The sequence below is a fragment of the Nycticebus coucang genome, chromosome 3, assembly GCF_027406575.1.
Source record: "Nycticebus coucang isolate mNycCou1 chromosome 3, mNycCou1.pri, whole genome shotgun sequence".
Classification (NCBI taxonomy): domain Eukaryota; kingdom Metazoa; phylum Chordata; class Mammalia; order Primates; family Lorisidae; genus Nycticebus; species Nycticebus coucang.
The window spans coordinates 131668425-131688394 of record NC_069782.1 but is presented as its reverse complement, the minus strand read 5'-3'; the positions used below and the strand labels follow the sequence as shown (position 1 = coordinate 131688394).

At 50.3% G+C, this 19970-nt stretch overlaps 1 protein-coding gene across 2 annotated transcripts in view; it reads right to left on the bottom strand.

The window, feature by feature from the left end:
- Window positions 1-18507, bottom strand: part of MFSD13A (major facilitator superfamily domain containing 13A) — a 294129-nt gene extending 275622 nt beyond the window's left edge. Inside the window, exons 1-9 of one of the 2 annotated variants that reach the window (XM_053583061.1) lie at window positions 18434-18507; window positions 9570-9816; window positions 8774-8856; window positions 7785-8237; window positions 7530-7653; window positions 5878-5974; window positions 5105-5276; window positions 4838-5031; window positions 2411-2669 (exon numbers count right to left, since the gene is read on the bottom strand). In XM_053583061.1, coding sequence (XP_053439036.1) covers window positions 2411-2669; window positions 4838-5031; window positions 5105-5276; window positions 5878-5974; window positions 7530-7653; window positions 7785-8237; window positions 8774-8856; window positions 9570-9737 — 1550 coding nt within the window. In that variant the 5' untranslated portion in view covers window positions 9738-9816; window positions 18434-18507. Of the gene's footprint in view, window positions 1-1463; window positions 2670-4837; window positions 5032-5104; window positions 5277-5877; window positions 5975-7529; window positions 7654-7784; window positions 8238-8773; window positions 8857-9569; window positions 9817-15460; window positions 15823-18433 lie in introns of those variants that run through there. The other variant, XM_053583062.1, reaches the window with a different exon arrangement.
- Between the last annotated feature and the right edge of the window lie 1463 nt (window positions 18508-19970).

Sequence of the window (19970 nt, the reverse complement as noted above, 5' to 3'; positions counted from 1 at the left end):
AATCCTCCCGTCTCAGCCTCCTGAGTAGTACTTGACAAATGTCAACCGATTTAATCTTCATACTAAGCCTACAAAATGTAGGTGTTTTTATTATCCATTGTACAGATAAGGATGTGGAGCCAGGGAAAGATTTAAGGTTCAGGGGTAAACTCCTACTCCCCTGGGGCAGGCCTCTGCTGATTATGTGAGCACTGTTTTGCTTATCTCTGGTGTCATCATGAAAAGTATGCACAGACTTTTCTTTTTTTGCTAATTAGCTTTCTTTAGTATTTGTGTTTAACGTGTGGCCTAAGACAACTCTTATTCTTTTTTTTTTTTTTTTTTGTAGAGACAGAGTCTCACTTTACTGCCCTCGGTAGAGTGCCGTGGCATCACACAGCTCACAGCAACCTCCAGCTCTTGGGCTTTACGTGATTCTCTTGCCTCAGCCTCCCGAGTAGCTGGGACTACAGGCGCCCGCCACAATGCCCGGCTATTTTTTGTTACGGTTTGGCCGGGGCTGGGTTTGAACCTGCCACCCTCGGCATATGGGGCCAGCGCCCTACTCACTGAGCCACAGGAGCCGCTCAACAACTCTTATTCTTACAATGTACAGCAAAGGGGGGAAAAGGTTGGACACCCCTGCATTAAGCAAGTTCCCAAACTGCCCTTTATTAGCTACATTTTTTTTTTTTTTTTTTTTTTTTGTAGAGACAGAGTCTCACTTTATCACCCTCGGTAGAGTGCCGTGGCGTCACACAGCTCACAGCAACCTCTAACTCTTGGGCTTAGGCGAGTCTCTTGCCTCAGCCTCCCGAGCAGCTGGGACTACAGGCGCCCGCCACAACACCCGGCTATTTTTTTGTTGCAGTTTGGCCAGGGCTGGGCTTGAACCCACCACCCTCGGCATATGGGGCCGGCGCCTTACTAAGCCACAGGCTGCATTTTTAACCACTATGCAGACTCTCAAAAACCACTGGTTCAGAGCAGCAGTGACAAATTGGTATCAATTTTGCTTTCAGGATGCATCTGGTAACGTCTGGGGATATGTGTTCGTGTCCCACTAGGGGAAGGGGAGATGCTACTGGCACCTAGCAGGCAGAAGCAGGAGTTGCTGCTAAATGTTCACAGCAAAATGTTATCTAGCCCCAAAATGTCTCTAGTGCCAAGGCTGAGAAATTCTGGCCTACAAGCAGTGGCTTTCATCCCATCTATGTGATAAAGTCGCCTATAGAGAATTATAAAATCTGAGAACCTCTGGCCTAAAAGAGGCTTTTCCCATCCCTCATCCAGTGAAATGCCCTGGGGCTGCTGGCTCTAGCCCTGAAGGTGATTTTGGTCCCCATCATCTATGTGTCTACCAACCTGCATTTTTCCCCCTGGTACTTCAAGGACTCTGCTGCAGGTAACTCATTTAGAAAAATGTTCTCAGGTGACTTTTCTAGTCAGTGAGGAGTCCCATCCCCACCCCACCACTCACAGCACAGATCTGAGAAATAGGAATGAATGACTTTAATAAGTCTGCAACGAAATCCAGCTCTAGAGGCCTGGTGGGTTGGAGGAGCCCCACAGCAGGGGAGGTGTGCCACTTCAAGCACAGCCTGAAGCAGAGAACCCTCTCAGGGAATCACTGAAAGGGTGGAAGGAGGGGGCTGTGGGACTGATAGTTTCCCTGTTTGGGTAAAAGGGAGCAGTTGAAGTATCAAAAGTGGTTCCTGAGCCCACCAGAGAGGCCAGCTCCAGCCAGGTACTGGGCCTCCAAGCCCCACGGCAACCCCGTGTGCACTACAGGGCAGCCCCATCCCTTCTTGGTCCTCTCTTTTCTCCTGCCTCACAAGGGAAGCAGGTCCCTGAGCACATTTGGCTCAGCCCTTGCCCAAGCTGTATAAACAGCTAAGCAGGGGCTTAGGCCTCAGTGATACTTGTGGCTCAGCCCCAGGAGCATCCACACTGCCATCTGTCCCCCAGGCTGTACCTGAGGAATATGGAGGAGCAGGACACTGGTCAAAGTTGTTTCTGCCCTGGGATTCAGGCAGTGTCCTCAGTAGAGTGGACTTGCTGCACCTCACACTACATATATATATATATTTTTTTTTTTTTTTTTTTTTTTGAGACAGTCTCACTTTGTCACCCTTGTCAGCTCACAGCAACCTCCAGCTCTTGGGCTTTACGTGATTCTCTTGCCTCAGCCACCTTGGTAGCATGTGCGGTGTAATAGCTCACAGCCACCTTAAACTCTTAGGCTCAAGCAATTCTCTTCCCTCAGCCAAGTTGTTGGGACTACAGGTGCGTGCTACAATGCCTGGCTATTTTTAGGGGTCTCACTCTTGCTCAGGCTGGTGTCCAACTTCTGAGCTCAGGCAATCCACCCACCTCAGCCTCCCAGAGTGCTAGCATTACAGGCGTGAGCCACCGCACCTGGCCTGCTCACACCATCTTAACGTCCAAGGTTTGGGCCTGTAACAAGTTCTGGCGCTGGGCCTTGACCACGTGCAGGCGTCTCCCGTGCAGTGTGAACTGGGACCAGGTGAAGAGCTGCAGCAGAGCACAGGTGATGGGTACCAGCACCAGCAGATAGAAGCAGCCCTGGCGGAGCGTTGGGGCCTGTGCAGGAGCAGGGGCTGGGGGCTCTGGCCAGGGCTGGGCACTCCCTATAGGCGTCATCGGGGGCTGCTGGAAGAGGTCATGACCTAGAATGGGAGGACACAGAACATGGTCAGTCACTTCCCCTCCAAGTCCTGGTCCCCTCTAAAGCCCATGGTGTGACATCTCAAAAATCACATATACATACATGTCAAAACCAAAACTCTCCATTCCTACCCCCAGCCCAGTTCTCCCCTAGTTTTCCCTCCTTGATAAAGGGTATCACCACTCACCCCTTACTCGGGCCAAAAGCCCCAAAGTTAGCCTGTTCCTCACTTCAGTTTACTCCCTCCCCAACATCAAATCCTTCTCTCCCCAGTTCCAAAATATACCCCATCTGCCACCCTGGTCTAAGCCTCTTGTGGCCTCTGCCAGTCTCCCAGTTATCTCCCTACTATTCCACCTCAGCTGCCTCAATCTGTTCTCCAAACAATAGCCACAGTGAATGTTAAAAGATGTAAATCTGGCCATGTCACTTCCCCACCTAAAACTCTCCCCATAGGACGGTGCCTGTAGCTCAGTGAGTAGGGCACCAGTCATACACCAAGGCTGGTGGGTTCAAATCTGGCCTAAGCCAGCTAAAACAACAATGACAACTACAACAACATCAAAAAAATTGCCAGGCATTGTGGTGGACACCTGTAGTCCCAGCTACTTGGAAGGCTGAGGCAAGAGGATCACTTAAGCCCAAGAGTTTGAGGTTGCTGTGAGCTGTGATGCCATAGCACTCTACCCAGGGCAACAGCTTGAGACTCTGTCTAATAAATAAATAAATAAAACTCTCCCCATAGCTTCCCTTTGTTTTTTTGTTTGTTTGTTTTTTTGGAACAGAGTCTCAAGCTGTCGCCCTGGGTAGAGTGCTGTTCTATCACAGCTCACAGCAACCTCAAACTCTTGGGCTTAAGTGATTCTCTTGCCTCAGCCTCCCAAGTAGCTGAGACTACAGACACCCATCACAATGCCCAGGTATTGTTTGGTTGTAGTTGTCATTGTTGTTTGGCGGGCCCAGGCTGGATTCGAACCCGCCAGCTCCGGTGTATGTGGCTGGTGCCCTAGCTGATGAGCCACAGGCGCAGAGCCCATAGCTTCCCTTTGACTGAAAACAAAACCCAAACCCTGCCTGATTTACAGAAACTTCTTCACTTTTCCAGCCCTACCTCCTAACCCAGGCGTCCTCAAACTTTTTAAACAGGGGGCCAAGTCACTGTCCCTCAGACCGCTGGAGGGACAGACTATAGTTTAAAAAAAAACAACTATGAACAAATTCCTAACCCTAACCCTAACATATCTTATTTTGAAGTAAAAAACAAAACGGGAACAAATACAATTCACACCGCTTCATGTGGCCCGCGGGCCGCAGTTTGAGGACGCCTGGGTCCTAACCACTCCTGCAAACTCAGGCCTCTGCACTTGCCCTTTTCCTCTGCCTGGGATTTGCTGAGCTTTTTTCTTTCTTTTTTTTTTGTGTGTGTGTGTGTTACTCTTTTTTTTTTTTTTTTTTGTAGAGACAGAGTTTCACTTTATTGCCCTCGGTAGAGTGCCGTGGCGTCACACAGCTCACAGCAACCTCCAATTCCTGGGCTTAGGCAATTCTTCTGTCTCAGCCTCCCGAGTAGCTGGGACTACAGGCACCTGCCACAACGCCCGTCTATTTTTTTTGTTGCAGTTTGGCCGGGGCTCGGTTTGAACCCACCACCCTCGGTATATGGGGCCGGCGCCCTGCTCACTGAGCCACAGGCGCCGCCCTTGCTGAGCTTTTTTCTAGACCAAACCTTTGCCATTCAGTTCACACCTAAGGGCACCTTCTTGGAGAGGCCTTCCCTGATCACACTAAGTGGCTTCTCAGTCACAGTGTCTCACATCTCCCTGTCTAATTTCACCATGGCACTTATCACTGCCTGATATTTTATTGTTTGACTGTTGCCAACCCCACCCCACCCCCGACTAGAATATAAACTCCATGAGGGCAGAAACCTTTTCTGTCTTACTCATTTTTATCTCCCTAGCACCTAGAGTCTGCATAGAGAAGGTATTCTGGACATATTCACTTAGTGAATGAATGAATGAACCAAGAAAGGAATCTAAGAACCAGTTCCTCTCCCTCCATGGAGAGGGGCCAGTTAACATCCTTTCTCAGTCTCTGAACTCAGAGCCCAGGCTTGTCAGCTGGGTCAGCGGGGTCTTGAGAACCCCTTGCCTGGCCCCGGGCCCTCACCTGTGTAGAAGCAGAGCAGCCAGGTGCCCAGCAACGGGGCAAAGGTCTGGCCTGGCTTGGTCACAAGGGCAACCATGCCAAAGAGGAGTGCCGAGGCCGCCTGCCTGCGGTGGTTCAGCACCAGGTCCTCGTCCACCAGGTCAGTGACCACCAAGGTCAGCAGCTTACAGGTGCCCTCAGTGAAGACACGGTTGCTGTGGGTGGAGAGAGTAGCAAGAGTGAAGGAGTGGGACAAAGGTGCGAGGGCAGAAATGGTCAGGAGCGTACCTGGCAATGAAGATGCAGAGCAAGCCGAGGTGGTCCGGGCCAGCGAGCAGCATGAGCAGGCTAAGGCCCAGCTTGAGCAGGAAGAGCCCCTGCACCACAGTGTAGACGCCCCAGCGTCGGCACAGAGGCAAGAAGTAGAGGTTGTTGAGATGGGGAGCAACATAGGAGATGCCTGGGAAGGGGAGGTGGGGCACCAGCTTGTCAGGGCACGGCTGCAGCTTCATTGATTATGTGCTAGACTCTGTGCTAAGAGCTTCATGCTCTTTTATCTAATCCTCACAACCCTTTAAGGTAAGTATGATTAATATCCCTACTTTACAGATAAGAAAGGGAGACCCGGGCAGTGCCTGTGATTCAAGGAGTAGGGTGCCGGTCCCATATGCCGGAGGTGGCGGGTTCAAACCCAGCCCCCGCCAAAAAAAAAAGAAAGGGAGACCCAGATAGGAAATAACACATTCAAGGCCACCTAGCAAGTGACCACCAAGTCAAGACCCTACCCCACCCAGGCCCATCAGGCTACATTCCTTGCTATGAACCAGACACTGCACTGCATCACCTTAGGGTGGCACCATCTCTAAGAGACCCAACACGAGAGCAACTCTACTCCCCCTACCCATGACAGGCTCCTACCCCTCCCTCTGGGAAGGCACTGCAGATTACTCCCCACCCTCTGCCACCTGGTCCCAGATGGTAATATGGCCATGCTGCAGCTGGGCTGGAAGTTCTGAGGTGCAAGCCTCTTTCCTTCTGATCTGCCTGAGGCACGCACTCACCCAACAAGATGGAGCCCGTGGAGAGGGAGATGTGATCTGACAACAGGTGCTCCAAGAAGAGGGGGAAGAAGTTGCTATTGAAATGGCAGTGGAAGACCTGCAAACCAACAGGGCCAATGCGGAGCCTGCAAGCCAGGAGGGGAGCACACATCCCCTGGTCCTCAGAAGAGCAGGCCCATATTCCCATGTCAGTAAACGTAACACCCCAGAACAAAATCTAAAACCATATTCCATGGCCGGGCACAATAGCTCACTCCTGTAATCCTAGCACTCTGGGAGACCAAGGCAGGTGGACTGACTGAGCTCAGGAGTTCAAGAACAGCCTGAGCAAGAGCGAGACCCCATCTCTAAAAACAGCCAGGCATTGCGGCAGGTGCCTATAGTCTCAGCTACTCAGGAGGCTGAGGCCAGAGAATTACTTGAGCCCAGGAGTTTGAGGTTGCTATGAGCTATGACACCATGGCACTCTGCCCCAGGGCAACTAAGTGAGACTCTGTCTCAAAAATAAATAAATAGGCTCAGCACCCGTAGCACAGTGGTTACGGTGCTGGCCACATACACCCAGGTTGACGGGTTTCCGTTACCAGCTGGGGCCAGCTAAACAACAATGATAACTGCAACAAAAAAATAGCCGGGCATTGTGATAGGTGCCTGTAGTCCCAGCTACTTGGGAGGCTGAGGCAAGAGAATCGCTTAAGCCCAAGAGTGTGAAGTTGCTGTGAGCTGTGACACCATAGCACTCTACTGAGGGTGACATAGTGAGACTCTGTCATAAATAGATAAACAAATAAATAAATAAAACCACATTCCTACTGTTTACCTGATTTTGTTAGAAGACATGATAAAATAGTATTGGAACAATTAAAGCTTTTAATTGAAACACATTTTTCTTTTTTTTTTTTTTTTTTTTTCGGCCGGGGCTAGGTTTGAACCTGCCACCTTCGGCATATGGGACCGGCGCCCTACTCCTTGAGCCACAGGCGCCGCCCATGAAACACATTTTTCATGACATAGAAACAATTTATTTCTAAGTCTAGCTACATGGTTATATACTACATGTGTTTTAGGTGTAACACTTGGTGTTTTAAGATTGTCACATAGTCCCCAAAAGAAGAATCATCTTTTTTTTTTAGACAGAGTCTCACTTTTGCCCTCATAGAGTGCAGTAGTGTCATAGCTCACAGCAACCTCAAACTCTTGGGCTCAAGTAATTCTTTTGCTTCAGCCTTCAGAGTAACTGGGACTACAGGTACCCACCACAATGCCCAGCTATTTTTAGATACAGGGTCTTGCTCTTGCTCAGGCTGGTCTTGAACCTGCAAGCTCAGACAATCTTTCCTTGGCCTCTCAAAGTGCTAGGATTATAGGCATGAGCCACCATGCCCGGCCTTGGGAGCATCTTTCATTCTCACTTCAGGTGAGGACAGGACTGCCCGGGGATGCTGAGACATGCCTAAGATCATATGGGAAGAATGGAGCTTAGATGGTGCTACAGTCCAGGTCTCTTGACGACCCAACCTGTGTTTGTGCCACTGAATCATCCAGCAGTCTCCATAGGTAGCTGAGAACCGAGTTCCCAGTCCTTGAGGAAACTGTCCCCTTGAGTGAGGCACAGCCCAGCCATGGAGGGACCTTGGGACTGCTTCCCATACCTGCACCAGGTCCATGCCCACGAACCACAGGAAGTTCCGGTGGCGTGCCAGCTGCCGGAGGTATTGGCCCAAGGTGATGCTGCCCACTTCCTCACTGCCCACAGGCAGCTCCTCTCCACACAGGCTATGGGGCAGAAGGGAGTTGGAAATTGCCTGGGACTGGACCAGAGTCATCCCTACCCCAGGGCAGCCACCTAGCAGCCAGGGGACCCAGGACTGAAATCAGACTCAGAGAGTGCAGGGCTGGCCACTCACCCACCATCCACAGCCAATGCTGAGCACCCTGGCTCTCTTCTGGCCACCTCAAGCCGCCGCCTCAGTAATTGAGTGGCCCCCAGAAAGCCTAGACCAGAGCCAGCAGCCAGTGTCACACAGAAGGCGCGGAAGGAGGAGAAATCCTCTTTGTTCCAAAAGGCGTAGGAGGCAAAGACAGACAGTGAGCCAGCCGCGCTGAAGAGGGAGCAGCAGAAGTTGAGATGGGTGCGATCGTGGGCTGAGAGGGCCAGGTCAGCCAGCAAGGCATGGTGGTGCAAGTCCACGAGCGTCAGGAAGCCATCATATAGGCACAGGCACAGCAAGAACTGCAGGCCAGCTGGGGCCCAGGGCACCCAGAATGCCAGGAACGACAGCGCCAGCAGCGGCCCATGCCAGCTCAGTGCCCGTACCCGGGCCAGCACCACGGCCCTGGAGGAGAGCCCAGCACCCGACCTGCCAGGGAAAGGAGAGCTGTTGACAGATGCCCTTTCAACCTGGATGGGTCCCAGCTCCCCCCACCCAGACCCCAGAGTGGGGATGGAGGCCTAGAGTGTGCCCCAATTCCCCAGCCTTCAATTTAAGAAGCACAACTCACTCTCTTCTGCCCCAATCTCCTCTCTTACTAGGCTGTCAGGGCTGATGACCAAAAGGTGGTAGGATACCCACTTCTCAGGCTTGGGGGCAAGGATAGCTCAAGCAGGGGTGGGTGGGGTAAAGGAATCTTCTGGAAGCAGCAGAGGGTGTGTGCAGGACAGCTAAGCCAAGCTGGGGTAAATCTCTTCCCCTGACAAACAAGGCCAGGATTAGTCAAGGCCACTCCTTCAGTCAGGACACAGCTTTCCTCGGACCCCAGGAAAGAAGAGACATAGACAACCTCTGACGTTGTCTCCTTCCTTTCCCCACCCCAAACTCAGGAAGAAGGGGTTCTCTAGCCCTGGGAGCAGTGGGATGGGACTGAACCAGTTATGAGCCATCCCTAAGACACAAACCGGGGCTGGGAGCTGAGGAACTGGCGGTCACTGAGCCAGCCAAAGAGGGGGTCATTGAGGCTGTTCCAGAGGAGAAACACCATCTGCAGGCAAAGGAGAGATGGGGTAGGTGGGCTCCAAGCAGCCTCCTCTCCAGGGCTCTCCCTAACCCAGCCTGCTCACCACCCCTCACAGATGGCCACAGCTTTCCTGCCTGCAAACTTTTGCTCATGTCAATTCTACTGTTAAAACCCACTCTGTCTGAGATAAGAAACATGATTTTATACATTATGTACAATATAGCAAGTGTTTTGCCTAGTGTTCCATTTTTTGGAATGTCACATAACAATGGAGTATAGGGAGGCGCCTGTGGCTCAAAGTGGTAGGGCGCCGGTCCCATATGCCGAAGGTGGCAGGTTCAAACCCAGCCCCGGCCAAAACCCACAAAAAAAAAAAACAATGGAGTATAATAAAACTTTTTTTTCCAAAAAAAAAAAACACCACTCTGCTAGCCACTGCCCCCATCAAACTCCCACCCATCTAGGGGCCAGCTGGCACAGGTATCCAGCTGATTAAATTAACATATGTGACTATATTATATTATACATATGAGTATACAAAAAGTGGCCAGGAAAGTTGGTCTAGTTCCCACAGAGATGTTATCAAGGCCTCTATCAGCTTTTCTTGCTGAGTCTTGGTAGAAAACCTGGTCTGCCCCATGCCCCTGACGAGGCAGGACCCAGCCCCTGTCATCTACCTAGCAGACTGTGCATCCTCTCGTCTCCCACTGCAGCTACCTACCCAGTGCTGGCCCTACCTCTCCAACCCAGAAGGCTGTTTTGTTGATCTTGTACACTGAGACAAAGGTGTCCACATAGTAGAGCAGGAACACATTGTGCAGGATGGAGGTGAAGAGGGCCAGGGAGCCATAGACCACAGCTGTGGGAAGCCCCAACAACCAGGCCTGGAGCCATCCCAGCCCCATGGCTGCCAGCCACAGCCTCAGCCTCAGCCCCAGGAGCACTGAGGGCTCATGGCCACAGGCAGTCTTGCCATGGTTGTCCCTGGGGAAGAAGGAACCAGTTAGCAGGGATCAGATCAGCAGACCAGCTCTGCTCTTAACCCAAACCTTTGAGTCATTTAAAAACTCATTTCCACTGAGAGAGAGTTTGTACTTAAAACAAAGCTGGGGAATTGGCGATGAAGTACAACTGAAACAATGCTAAGCTTGATGCCACTACTCTGGAAGTAATGTGAGGAAACCGATAAAGCCTGTGGTAAGAGAAAGGAGACACCCAAGTGCCGAGCCAGGTCATGTGCTGGGGCTGGATGCTCAGTATCTTTTTTCCATCCATGTTTGCAACCTTAACAGTCTAAATGTGACAACACTGGGCCTGGGCACTTACAGTGAAAACCTCAGGCAAGCCACTGAATCTGAGCTTAAATTTCCTCTTCTATAAAAGGTAAGAGGGGATGGTTATGCCTACTTTGCAGAGGAACTTAAGGAGTGAATGAAGTAACTTACAGAAAGTACTCAATAGACAGATGCTAGTAGTGTCATTAATATTTTCACAAAATCCCTACAAAGTTTATAGCACAATTAGATTTTATAGAAGAGCAACCCAGCTGGGCTAGCACTCTGGAAGGCTGAGATGGGTGGATTGCTTGAGCTCAGGAGTTCAAGACCACTCTGAGTAAGAGAGAAACCCTATCTCTAAAACTAGCTAGGCATTGCGACGGGCACCTGTAGTACCAGCTACTAGGAAGGCTGAAGCAAGAGGATCACCTGAGCCCAAGAATTTGAGGTTCCTGTGAGCTATGATGCCACAGCACTCTACCCAGGGCAATAGAGTGAGACTCGGTCTCAAAAAAAAAAAAAAAAGAAGAAGAAGAAGAGCAACCCTAAACTCAAGATATTAAGTAATTTGACCAATGTCACACAGCAAAAAAGTAACAGATTTCAATCCAGGCCTGCCTGACTCTAAAGCCTTTTCTGCCACTTGACCTCTCAAATCAGATTCCCATGAATTGTCAGGAAGAACAGGGAAACACTGGTGTGATGTTTGCTTGGTGATAAAAGTGATAAGATGTGATTGGCATCCAAAAAATAGCCAGGCATTGTGGCGGGCACCTGTAGTCCCAGCTACTTGGGAGGCTGAGGCAAGAGAATTGCTGACTTGTGCACTTTGATCCCAGAAATTTCACCTCAAGAAACTAACCCAAAGAAACATGTTCAGAGATGTTCATTGCAGCAAAAAGCTAAACACAGCCCAGGAATGCAACAAAGGCACTGGCTGAGCAAGCTCAACCCCTTCCAGAAAGGGTTTTCCTGTGGGTAACATCAACACCTGGGGAGAGAAACTCAAGAATGTGTTACATGAAAAAAAGAGAACAAAGGACAGCAGACATTTGCACAAAGACCAACAGCTAGAAGGACAAGGAGTGGGAAGGGACATAAAAGTTTGATTTTTAGGCAGCACCTGTAGCTCAGTGGGTAGGGCGCCAGCCACATATACCAAAGCCGGCAAGTTTGAACCCAGCCCAGGCCAGCTAAAATCAACAATGACAACTGCAAGAAAAAAATAGCCAGGCATTGTGGCAGGCAACTGTAGTCCCAGCTACTTGGGAGTCTGAGGCAAAAGAATCACTTACGCCCAAGAGTTTGAGGTTGCTGTGAGCTGTGATGCCCTAGCACTCTAGTGAGAGCCACAGAGTAAGACTCTGTCTCAAAAAAAAAAAAGAAAAAAGTTTGATTTTTATTATTCCAGCACTGCTGAAATTGTATTATGTATATGAGTCACCTGCAGACTTTGTTAAAATGTAGATTCCTTTTTTTTTTTTTTTTTTGAGACAGAGTCACTTTATCACTCTGGTAGAGTACCATGGTGTCATAGCTCACAGCAACCTCAAACTCTTGGGCTCAAGAGATTCTGTTGCCTCAGCCTCCTGAGTAGATGGGATTACAGGCGCCTGCCACACACTATGGCTATTTTTGGCTATTTTTTTTTTTTAGAGGTGGGGGTCTTGCTCTAATTCAATATGGTCTCGAACTTAAGACTTCAGGTGATCTGCCCGCCACGGCCTCTCAGAGTGCTGGGATTATAGGCGTGAGTCACCTGGCCCCCAGCCTAAAATGTAGATTCTGACTCAGTAGGTCTAGGGAGGAATCTGAAATCTTGCATTTCTTTGTTTTATTTTTTTTTTAGAGAGTCACTATGTCTCCCTCAGTAGAGTGCTGTAGCATCCCAGCTCACAGCAACCTCAAACTGTTGGGCTTAAGTGATTCTCTTGCCTCAGCCTCCCATGTAGCTGGGACTACAGGCACCTGCCACAATGCCCAGCAGTTTGTTGCAGTTATCATTGTTGTTTAGCTGGCCTGGGCCGAGTTTGAACCCCCTAGCCTGGGTGTACGTGGCTGACGCCATAACCACTGTGCTACGGGAGCTGAGCCAAGATCTTGCATTTCTAACAGGCTCCCAGGTGATGCTCAAATTGCTGATCTATGACATTTTAAGCAGCAAGGCCTTAAGTCTCTGTCTCTTTTTTTTAAGACTCAAACTTGTTTTTGCACCATGCCCCAGGGGCTGTCACTGCCTAGCATTCCAAGGCCACCACCCACCCTTACCCCTGGCTTCTTCCAGCCTGTCCAGCCCAGCCAGCCTCCTCGCAGTTTCCTCCCACAGGCAGCACCCTCCCTATCTGTACTCCCCATTCTTCAGAAGACCTTTTCCAACAGCTAGGCCTCACTGTGCCTGCCCGCCCCCGCACCCCATTTGCTCTATCTGCACAGCAGACACTCCTGACTACCTGCCCCCACCTGACTGTGAGGTTTTCAAGAGCAGGACCTAGGACTGTGGGGTTTTCAAGGGCAGGACCTATGTCTTGGCCTTCTATCTCCCTCTCAGGGAGAACACAAGAGGCTCTAAGGGGAGAATGAGGAGGGGATCTCACTGGCTCTCTCCAGCTCACTGGAGAACAAGTGGTGACTCACTCAAGAGATCCATGTGCCCGTCTATGCCTAATGGTGAGGGAAGTAGAGAAGTGGCCAAAACGACCTGAAACCAGTTGCTAAGTCTGAGAGACTATCCCAGAGACCCTTCCCCAGGTAGGCTACACCATCTGACCTCGCCCCCTGGCATGAGGATGGGGGGTCTTCCTAGGGCCCTTGAATCCTTGAAGGAAATGTTTTTCTCTTTTTCTTTTCCCCACACAGCTTTACTGAGGTATAATTGACAAACAATAAACTGCATGTATTCAAAGTGTACAGTCTGGGGCGGCGCCCGTGGCTCAGTCGGTAAGGCGCCGGCCCCATATACCGAGGGTGGCGGGTTCAAACCCGGCCCCGGCTTAACTGCAACCAAAAAATAGCTGGGCGTTGTGGCGGGCACCTGTAGTCCCAGCTACTTGGGAGGCTGAGGCAAGAGAATCGCTGAAGCCCAGGAGTTGGAGGTTGCTGTGAGCTGTGTGAGGCCACGGCACTCTACCGAGGGCCATAAAGTGAGACTCTGTCTCTACAAAAAAAAAAAAAAACAAAGTGTACAGTCTGGTAAGTTTGCCATATACATGCATTTTCCCTGAGAAACCATCAATCACCACAATCAAGATAATGGATACATGCATCACCCTAAGTTTCCTCAGCTCTGTTTTTCTAAGTACCATGGTGGAAAGAAGACATAACTGCAGGTCTCACAAGTCCTGACTCTACCATTTACCACCTGTGTGACCTGCAGCAGTCAATGGGAAAATACTCTAAAGCACTAAAGCTTTAAGAGACAGTTACTAACCAGCCTCTCAGATCTTCCATACAATGGAAAAGGCCTCAGGATCAGCCACACAGGGCAGGGGTGAAAATGAAATGAGATCTGTTCTAAAGGTGCTTTGGGGCTATAAAGCACAACATACCGCCTCTGTCCCTAACCTTACCCCAGGTCACTTTTTTTGATTGTCCCAAGGCTTTCAGAACTCCCTGTCCCAACCCCCAAACAAAAGAGGGAGGCCTCCCCACCCTACCCAGATGCCCAGGGGCTTGCCCTTGTTGCTAGAGAAGGTATGTTCTCCACACAAGGTCCTCATCCTCCCCCAGCCAGCTCCCTGCACTTATGCTGGGATGGTAGATGAAAACCTCAAAAGGTAAAGAGATGCAAAGGGTATGTGTGACTTTTGTCATCAGAAGGTCCTGAGTTCAAATCTCAACTGCACTTCTTCAGAGTGTAACCTTCTGAGCCTCAGCTTCCTCACCTATAAAATGGGATAATAATTCCCCTCTTTTTTTGAGACAGAGTCTCAAGCTGTTGCCCTAGGTAGAGTGCCATGGCATCATAGCTCACAGCAACCTCCAATTCTTGGGCGCAAGCGATCCTCTTGCCTCAGTTTTTCTAGTTTTAGTAGAGATGGGGGTCTCGATTTTGCTCAGGCTAGTCTCAAACTCGTGAGCTCAAGCAATCCACCTGCCTCGGCCTCCCAGAGTGCTAGGATTACAGGTGTGAGTCACCATACTCAGCTGCCCCCCTTTTTAATAGGGGTACAGAAAGGATTAAACAAATGTCCAGGAAGCCCAGAATGTCATGGCTGTCACACAGAAAATGCTCAGACACTGGCTTTTTCTTGGGCTCAATTAGAGCAGGGTGAGAGCAGGGGAATATCCTGGTAAGGGATATCCCTCCCCCAAGTAAGGGAGTTTGAGAAAGAGAGGGGGCACCAGAAGGAAAGTCAGAAAAGGGGGGGCCTAAAATAAAAAATAAAATAGAAAGAAGAGGGGGGCTCACAAAGAGCAGGAACATAAATAATGTTTGAGAATGCCAGAGAAAATCTCCCACCACAGACCTGAGATGGAGGCAAAGCAACCTATCCAGGTGAACAGCTGACCTGCAGAGCAGCTGCGGTGGAAGGTGCAGGGTTACTCTTACCGGTTTCCCTTCCAGATTCCTTCATCAGGAAACAGGCTTCCCCCACCCTCTCTCCCCACCTTCAATCCACCCTAGCAGAGAACAGCAGCCCTACCTTTCTGAGAGAACAACAGCTTGGAACCCACACCAGCCTTGTTGCATAAGCTGGGTGATATATCCTATAACCTGCAACCAACTCCACCCACCCCTTGGCACCTTCTACAGCCCATCCACCTTTGGTGGCCTTGAGCCAGATACTCCCTCTCCCTGAACCTCAGTATCCTCACCTACAAGGTGGGGATGTTAAAGCCCACCTTGTAGGCAGCGCCCATAGCTCAGTGGGTAGAGCTCCGGACACATACACCAAGGCTGAAAGTCCGAACCCAGCCCGGACTAGCTAAAACAACAGTGACAACTGCAACAAAAAATAGCCGGGTGTTGTAGTGGGCGCCTGTAGTCCCAGCTACTTGAGAGGCTCAGGCAAGAGAATCACTTAAGCCCAAAAGTTCAAAGTTGCTGTGAGCTGTGACACCATAGCACTCTACCCAGGGAGACAGCTTGAGACTGTCTCAAAAAAAAAAAAAAAAAAAAGCCCACCTTGTAAATGACTGTGGGCTAAAATGCAAAAGGAATATAAAGCACCAAGCATACTGCCTGGCACGCAGAAGACCCTCAGTACATGATAGCTGTTTTCTCACTTTACTATGCTCCCCCAATCTTGTCAAATCCTGCCCATTCACTGTCACAGGTCTAGTCAGCCCTGTTCTCTCCCCTTTTCAGGTCCTTCAACCCCTGTATCAGGAATCCAAATGCCCCCCCTTACCTTCCTCCAGCTCACACGCTCCACAAGGCCAGGGCCAGGTCAGCCCTGCTTCCACCAGGTACCTTCTCCATGCAGTAGGTGCTCACTTAATACCTGATGGGTCAATTTGCTTCTAACTGGCCAATATGGGTTTCAACAGTCCTAGGGAACAACAGCTGCAGCAGCCATAGGACAACCATCATCTCCAGTCTCCACTGTGCCCCTAGCACTATTGTTCACCTTGGCTGTGGAAGTCACAGAGAAAGAGGCAACCCTGGGACCAGGCACAGTGGTTGATGCCTGTAACCTTAGCACTCTGGGAGGCCAAGGCAGGTGGATTGCCTGAGCTCACGAGTTCGAGACCAGCCTGAGCAAAAGCAACACCCCATCTCTACTAAAATTAGAAAACTGAGGCAAGAGGATCACTTGAGCCCAAGAGTTGTAGGTTGCTGTGAGCTATGATGACATAGCACTCTACCCAGGGCAACAGCTTAGTCTCAAAAACAAAAAAGAGGCAACCCTGGAAGCTTGATGTGTATGGCTGAGTAAAACATTTAAAGCAAGGCAACAGGAGTACAAATCTTATCGATAATAGGGGGGCACCTGTGGCTCAGTGAGTAGAGCACCAGCCCCATATACCGAGGGTGGCGGGTTCGAGCCCAGCCCAGGCCAAACTGCAACAAAAAATAGCTGGGCGTTGTGGCGGGCGCCTGTGGTCCCAGATACTCAAGAAGCTGAGGCAAGAGAATTGCCTATGCCCAAGAGCTAGAGGCTGCTGGGAGCTGTGATGTCATAGCACTCTACCGAGGGCAACAAAGTGAGACTCTGTCTCTAAAAAAAAAAGAATATCGGTAAAAACAAAGAGTAACATTTATTAAGCTTTCACCAATTGCACAGCACAGTTCTAAGAAACACAGAAGCAATCTGGGAAGAGAGCTCAGAGCAGAGAGGGAGAATCCGGCCAGATCAGAAAGGGTTTTGTAAACCTCACAAGATTCTATCCTGAGGACAATGAGATGAGGGGCACTGGGTGTGAGGAGGTGAAAGAATCAGATCTTTTTGGAAAGAGCCCTCTGGCATTGTGTAAAAACTCTCCTCATGGGCGGCACCTGTGGCTCAAGGAGTAGGGCACTGGTCCCATATGCCGGAGGTGGCGAGTTCAAACCTAGCCCTGGCCAAAAACCAAAAAAAAACCAAAAACGCTCCTCACTTCACCCCATGAGGCTCCTGGGAGATAAATAACTAGAAAGAGATTAAAACAGCAGCATAGGGCGGCGCCCATGGCTCAAAGGAGTAGGGCGCTGGCCCCATATGCTGGAGGTGGCGGGTTCAAACCCAGCCCCGGCCAAAAACTGCAAAAAAAAAAAAAGAAAGAAAAAAGAAAACAGCAGCATATCCATGATTTCTGATCAACCTCAGGGGAGTGGGGGCTGATGGATTTGATAGAAGAAAAGTGAGAAGGCCAAATCAGGACTCTGAGGTGTTAGGCATCAGAAAGGAGGGTCAGTGTTGCTTCTGATTCCTATCAGAAATGCAAACTGTACACAAAGCATTAGTGCAGAGGGAAAAAACTACCAAAAAGCAGAATTTGGAGATGGGTAGCCTGGGTCAGGTCTGACTATATCACTATCTGAGTTTCTTCCTACATTTATGAGTCAGGGAAACATTTCGGTTTTCTGCCTGTCCTCGGGAATATCAAATGAACAAACAAAAATTAAATATATAATACCCAATGTGTTCCTTTCTCAACAAGCAGCTGGCCTCTAAACTGCTGTGTTTGCTGTTTCCCTTGGAGTCTCCTGCCCAGCTTCCTCACATAGGGGCAGTTGGAGACCTTTGCTGTATCCCTAATACTAATGGGCCCATCCCCCTCCTCAGGCTGTAAATAACCTTTCCACTTACTAGGGAAGAGATCTTCTGCCTCTCTCCCTCCAGCAGCACTGGAGGGCCAACAGCTTCACTCCAGGACCCTCTGTCCCTCCCAAACCATTGAGGATCTACCCAGGAGCTCTTTCCTCAGTAGCTGGCATGCAACATGTGTAGTGATTCTCCACCCTGTGCTCATTAAAATCACCCAGGAGCTGTTCAATACTACTGAGGCGGGCGGCGCCTGTGGCTCAATGAGTAGGGCGCCGGCCCCACATGCAGAGGGTGGTGGGTTCAAGCCCGGCCCCGGCCAAACTGCAACCAAAAAATAGCCGGGCGTTGTGGCGGGCGCCTGTAGTCCCAGCTGCTCGGGAGGCTGAGGCAGGAGAATCGCGTAAGCCCAAGAGCTGGAGGTTGCTGTGAGCTGTGTGACGTCACGGCACTCTACCGAGGGCGGTACAGTGAGACTCTGTCTCTACAAAAAAAAAAAAAAAAAAATACTACTGAGGCCCAGGCCTCTCCCCAGACCTCAAGCTGTTGCCCTGGGTAGAATGCTGTGGCGTCACAGCTCACAGCAACCTCCAACTCCTGGGCTCAAGCGATTCTCCTGCCTCCGCCTCCCAGGTAGCTGGGACTACAGGCGCCCGCCACAACGCCGGGCTATTTTTCGTTGCAGCCATCGTTGTTTGGCGGGTCTGGGCTGGATTCGAACCTGCTCAGGTGTATGTGGCTGGCGCCTTAGCCGCTTGAGCCACAGGCGCCAAGACCGGTGTTTTTTGTTTTTTTTTAAAGCTCCTCAAGTGCCACCAGAGTTAAGCCATTATGCTAATGGTGTGGATCTCAGACGCCCTGGGAGCCATCTCATCCATTGCATCCCTTTCCCCCAGATCTCCAGAGAACCCTTCAACAAGGACGCCACCTTGCCCCTTGAGCCCTGTGTCTCCCACCCTGACATCAGAACATTCCCAACCCACAACCTGATCCTCTCAAGCACCCCCGCAGACAGCCCTTACGACTCCCAGAGAAGAAAGCATTCCCGTCCCCCTTGGGCTTTTCGTTTGTGTCAGATCTGCCCCCATTCCGCCCGCTTCTGTCCCTGAGCCTCGGCCACGGACGAGCCTCTCTCACCGCAATCGTGCCAGGGGAAGCCTTAACCAGCGGCAGCTGGGAGCAAGGTGCAAGCCAGTTCGCCTGCGCACAAGCCCAGGGCTTCCCCAGCTTCTCCCTCCGCCCCCGCCCGGCGATTGGCTCCGCGCGGCTGCCGGATCCTCAGCTCCTGCCGGTGACCGCGCCTGAGGTTGCCACCGCCATGTTTGTCTTGGGCTCATGCCCTTAGGGGCCAAAAGAGAGCAGACTCTAGCAAATAGAGGCAGGTTGTCTGGATTCCTGATTGCCTCACACCCTCTCTTTCACCTCTATGAAAGCTTAATATCACTAAAGTTCAAATATTTTTTTTTCTGAGCACTCTCTTTGAAATGGGTTCCAGCAGCCTCTTGGGTGCCAGCTGCCTCATCACCCCCATAAGATGGATACTGCCTGCCACTGATGTGCACCAGGGGGCTGTGTAGGATAAAAGATGAAAGGACAAAAAAAGATGAGAATAACTGAAATGATGACAGGCATCATTATTCTTAGATCGATCGGGCTGGAACAAGACAAGATAAGAACAGATAAGCCAAGTACTGTCATGATGAAAGTTAATGAGCTAAGTGCTGTGACAAATTGTTTTACTTATCCATTAGTTGCTAGATCTGCATTATGGTACCTTATTGTTACCTAACTGCCCTTTATGTTACCTATTGGCTGAACCGCTAAATTGCAAGGTTCGCCTCTGTAAAAGAGGTCATTGTGACCCGTGCTCACTTTTTGCTTCTTTTGCCAACTTTCTTTTTACTTCTAATTGCTTTCAGCCCACCTGTTTGGCCCTTTGCCAACTTCAGACTAGAAAAACCCCAACTTCAGACCCCTCAATGCTCTCTCACTTAGTCTGCTTTAGACTTTGCAGTGGCAGCCCCGTGGTTAATAAAAGACTTCTTTTAAAAATTCTAATTTGAGGGCAGGGCCTGTGGCTCAAAGGAGTAGGGGTCTGGCCCCATATGCTGGAGGTGGTGGGTTCAAACCCAGCCCCAGCCATAAACTGCAAAAAAAAAAAAAAAAAAAAAATTCTAATTTGAGGGTGGCGCCTGTGGCTCAAGGAGTAGGGCACCGGTCCCATATGCCAGAGGTGGCAGGTTCAAACCCAGCCCCGGCCAAAAACCACAAAAAAAAAAAAAAAAAAATTCTAATTTGAGTCAGTGGTCCTTATCTTGCCCCCCATAACACCTTTCCTCCTCTCTCATCCTTGCTTAGTACTAATTGCAAAAATGCAGACAGCACATTCCTCCAAACAGCATTATGGTTAGGCTGGCTGAAAAGCTGAAGCAGATCTGGAGGTGGCAGGGACACGACCTAGAACTCTCTGATGCTGCATTGTGAAGCCCGCAAGGGTGGACAGCCCAGCTTGGTAGGGATGGGATCCACACCATCGAGCTGTAGGCACCAAGGTTCTGGCCAGAGGAGCCACAGCTGGGGACGTGGGGCACAGCCACCAGGCCCTGAATGAACAGCCATGCAGCCCGACCTTCTCATATTGATAAAATATAAGGACTGAGCTCTTTTCTGTGCC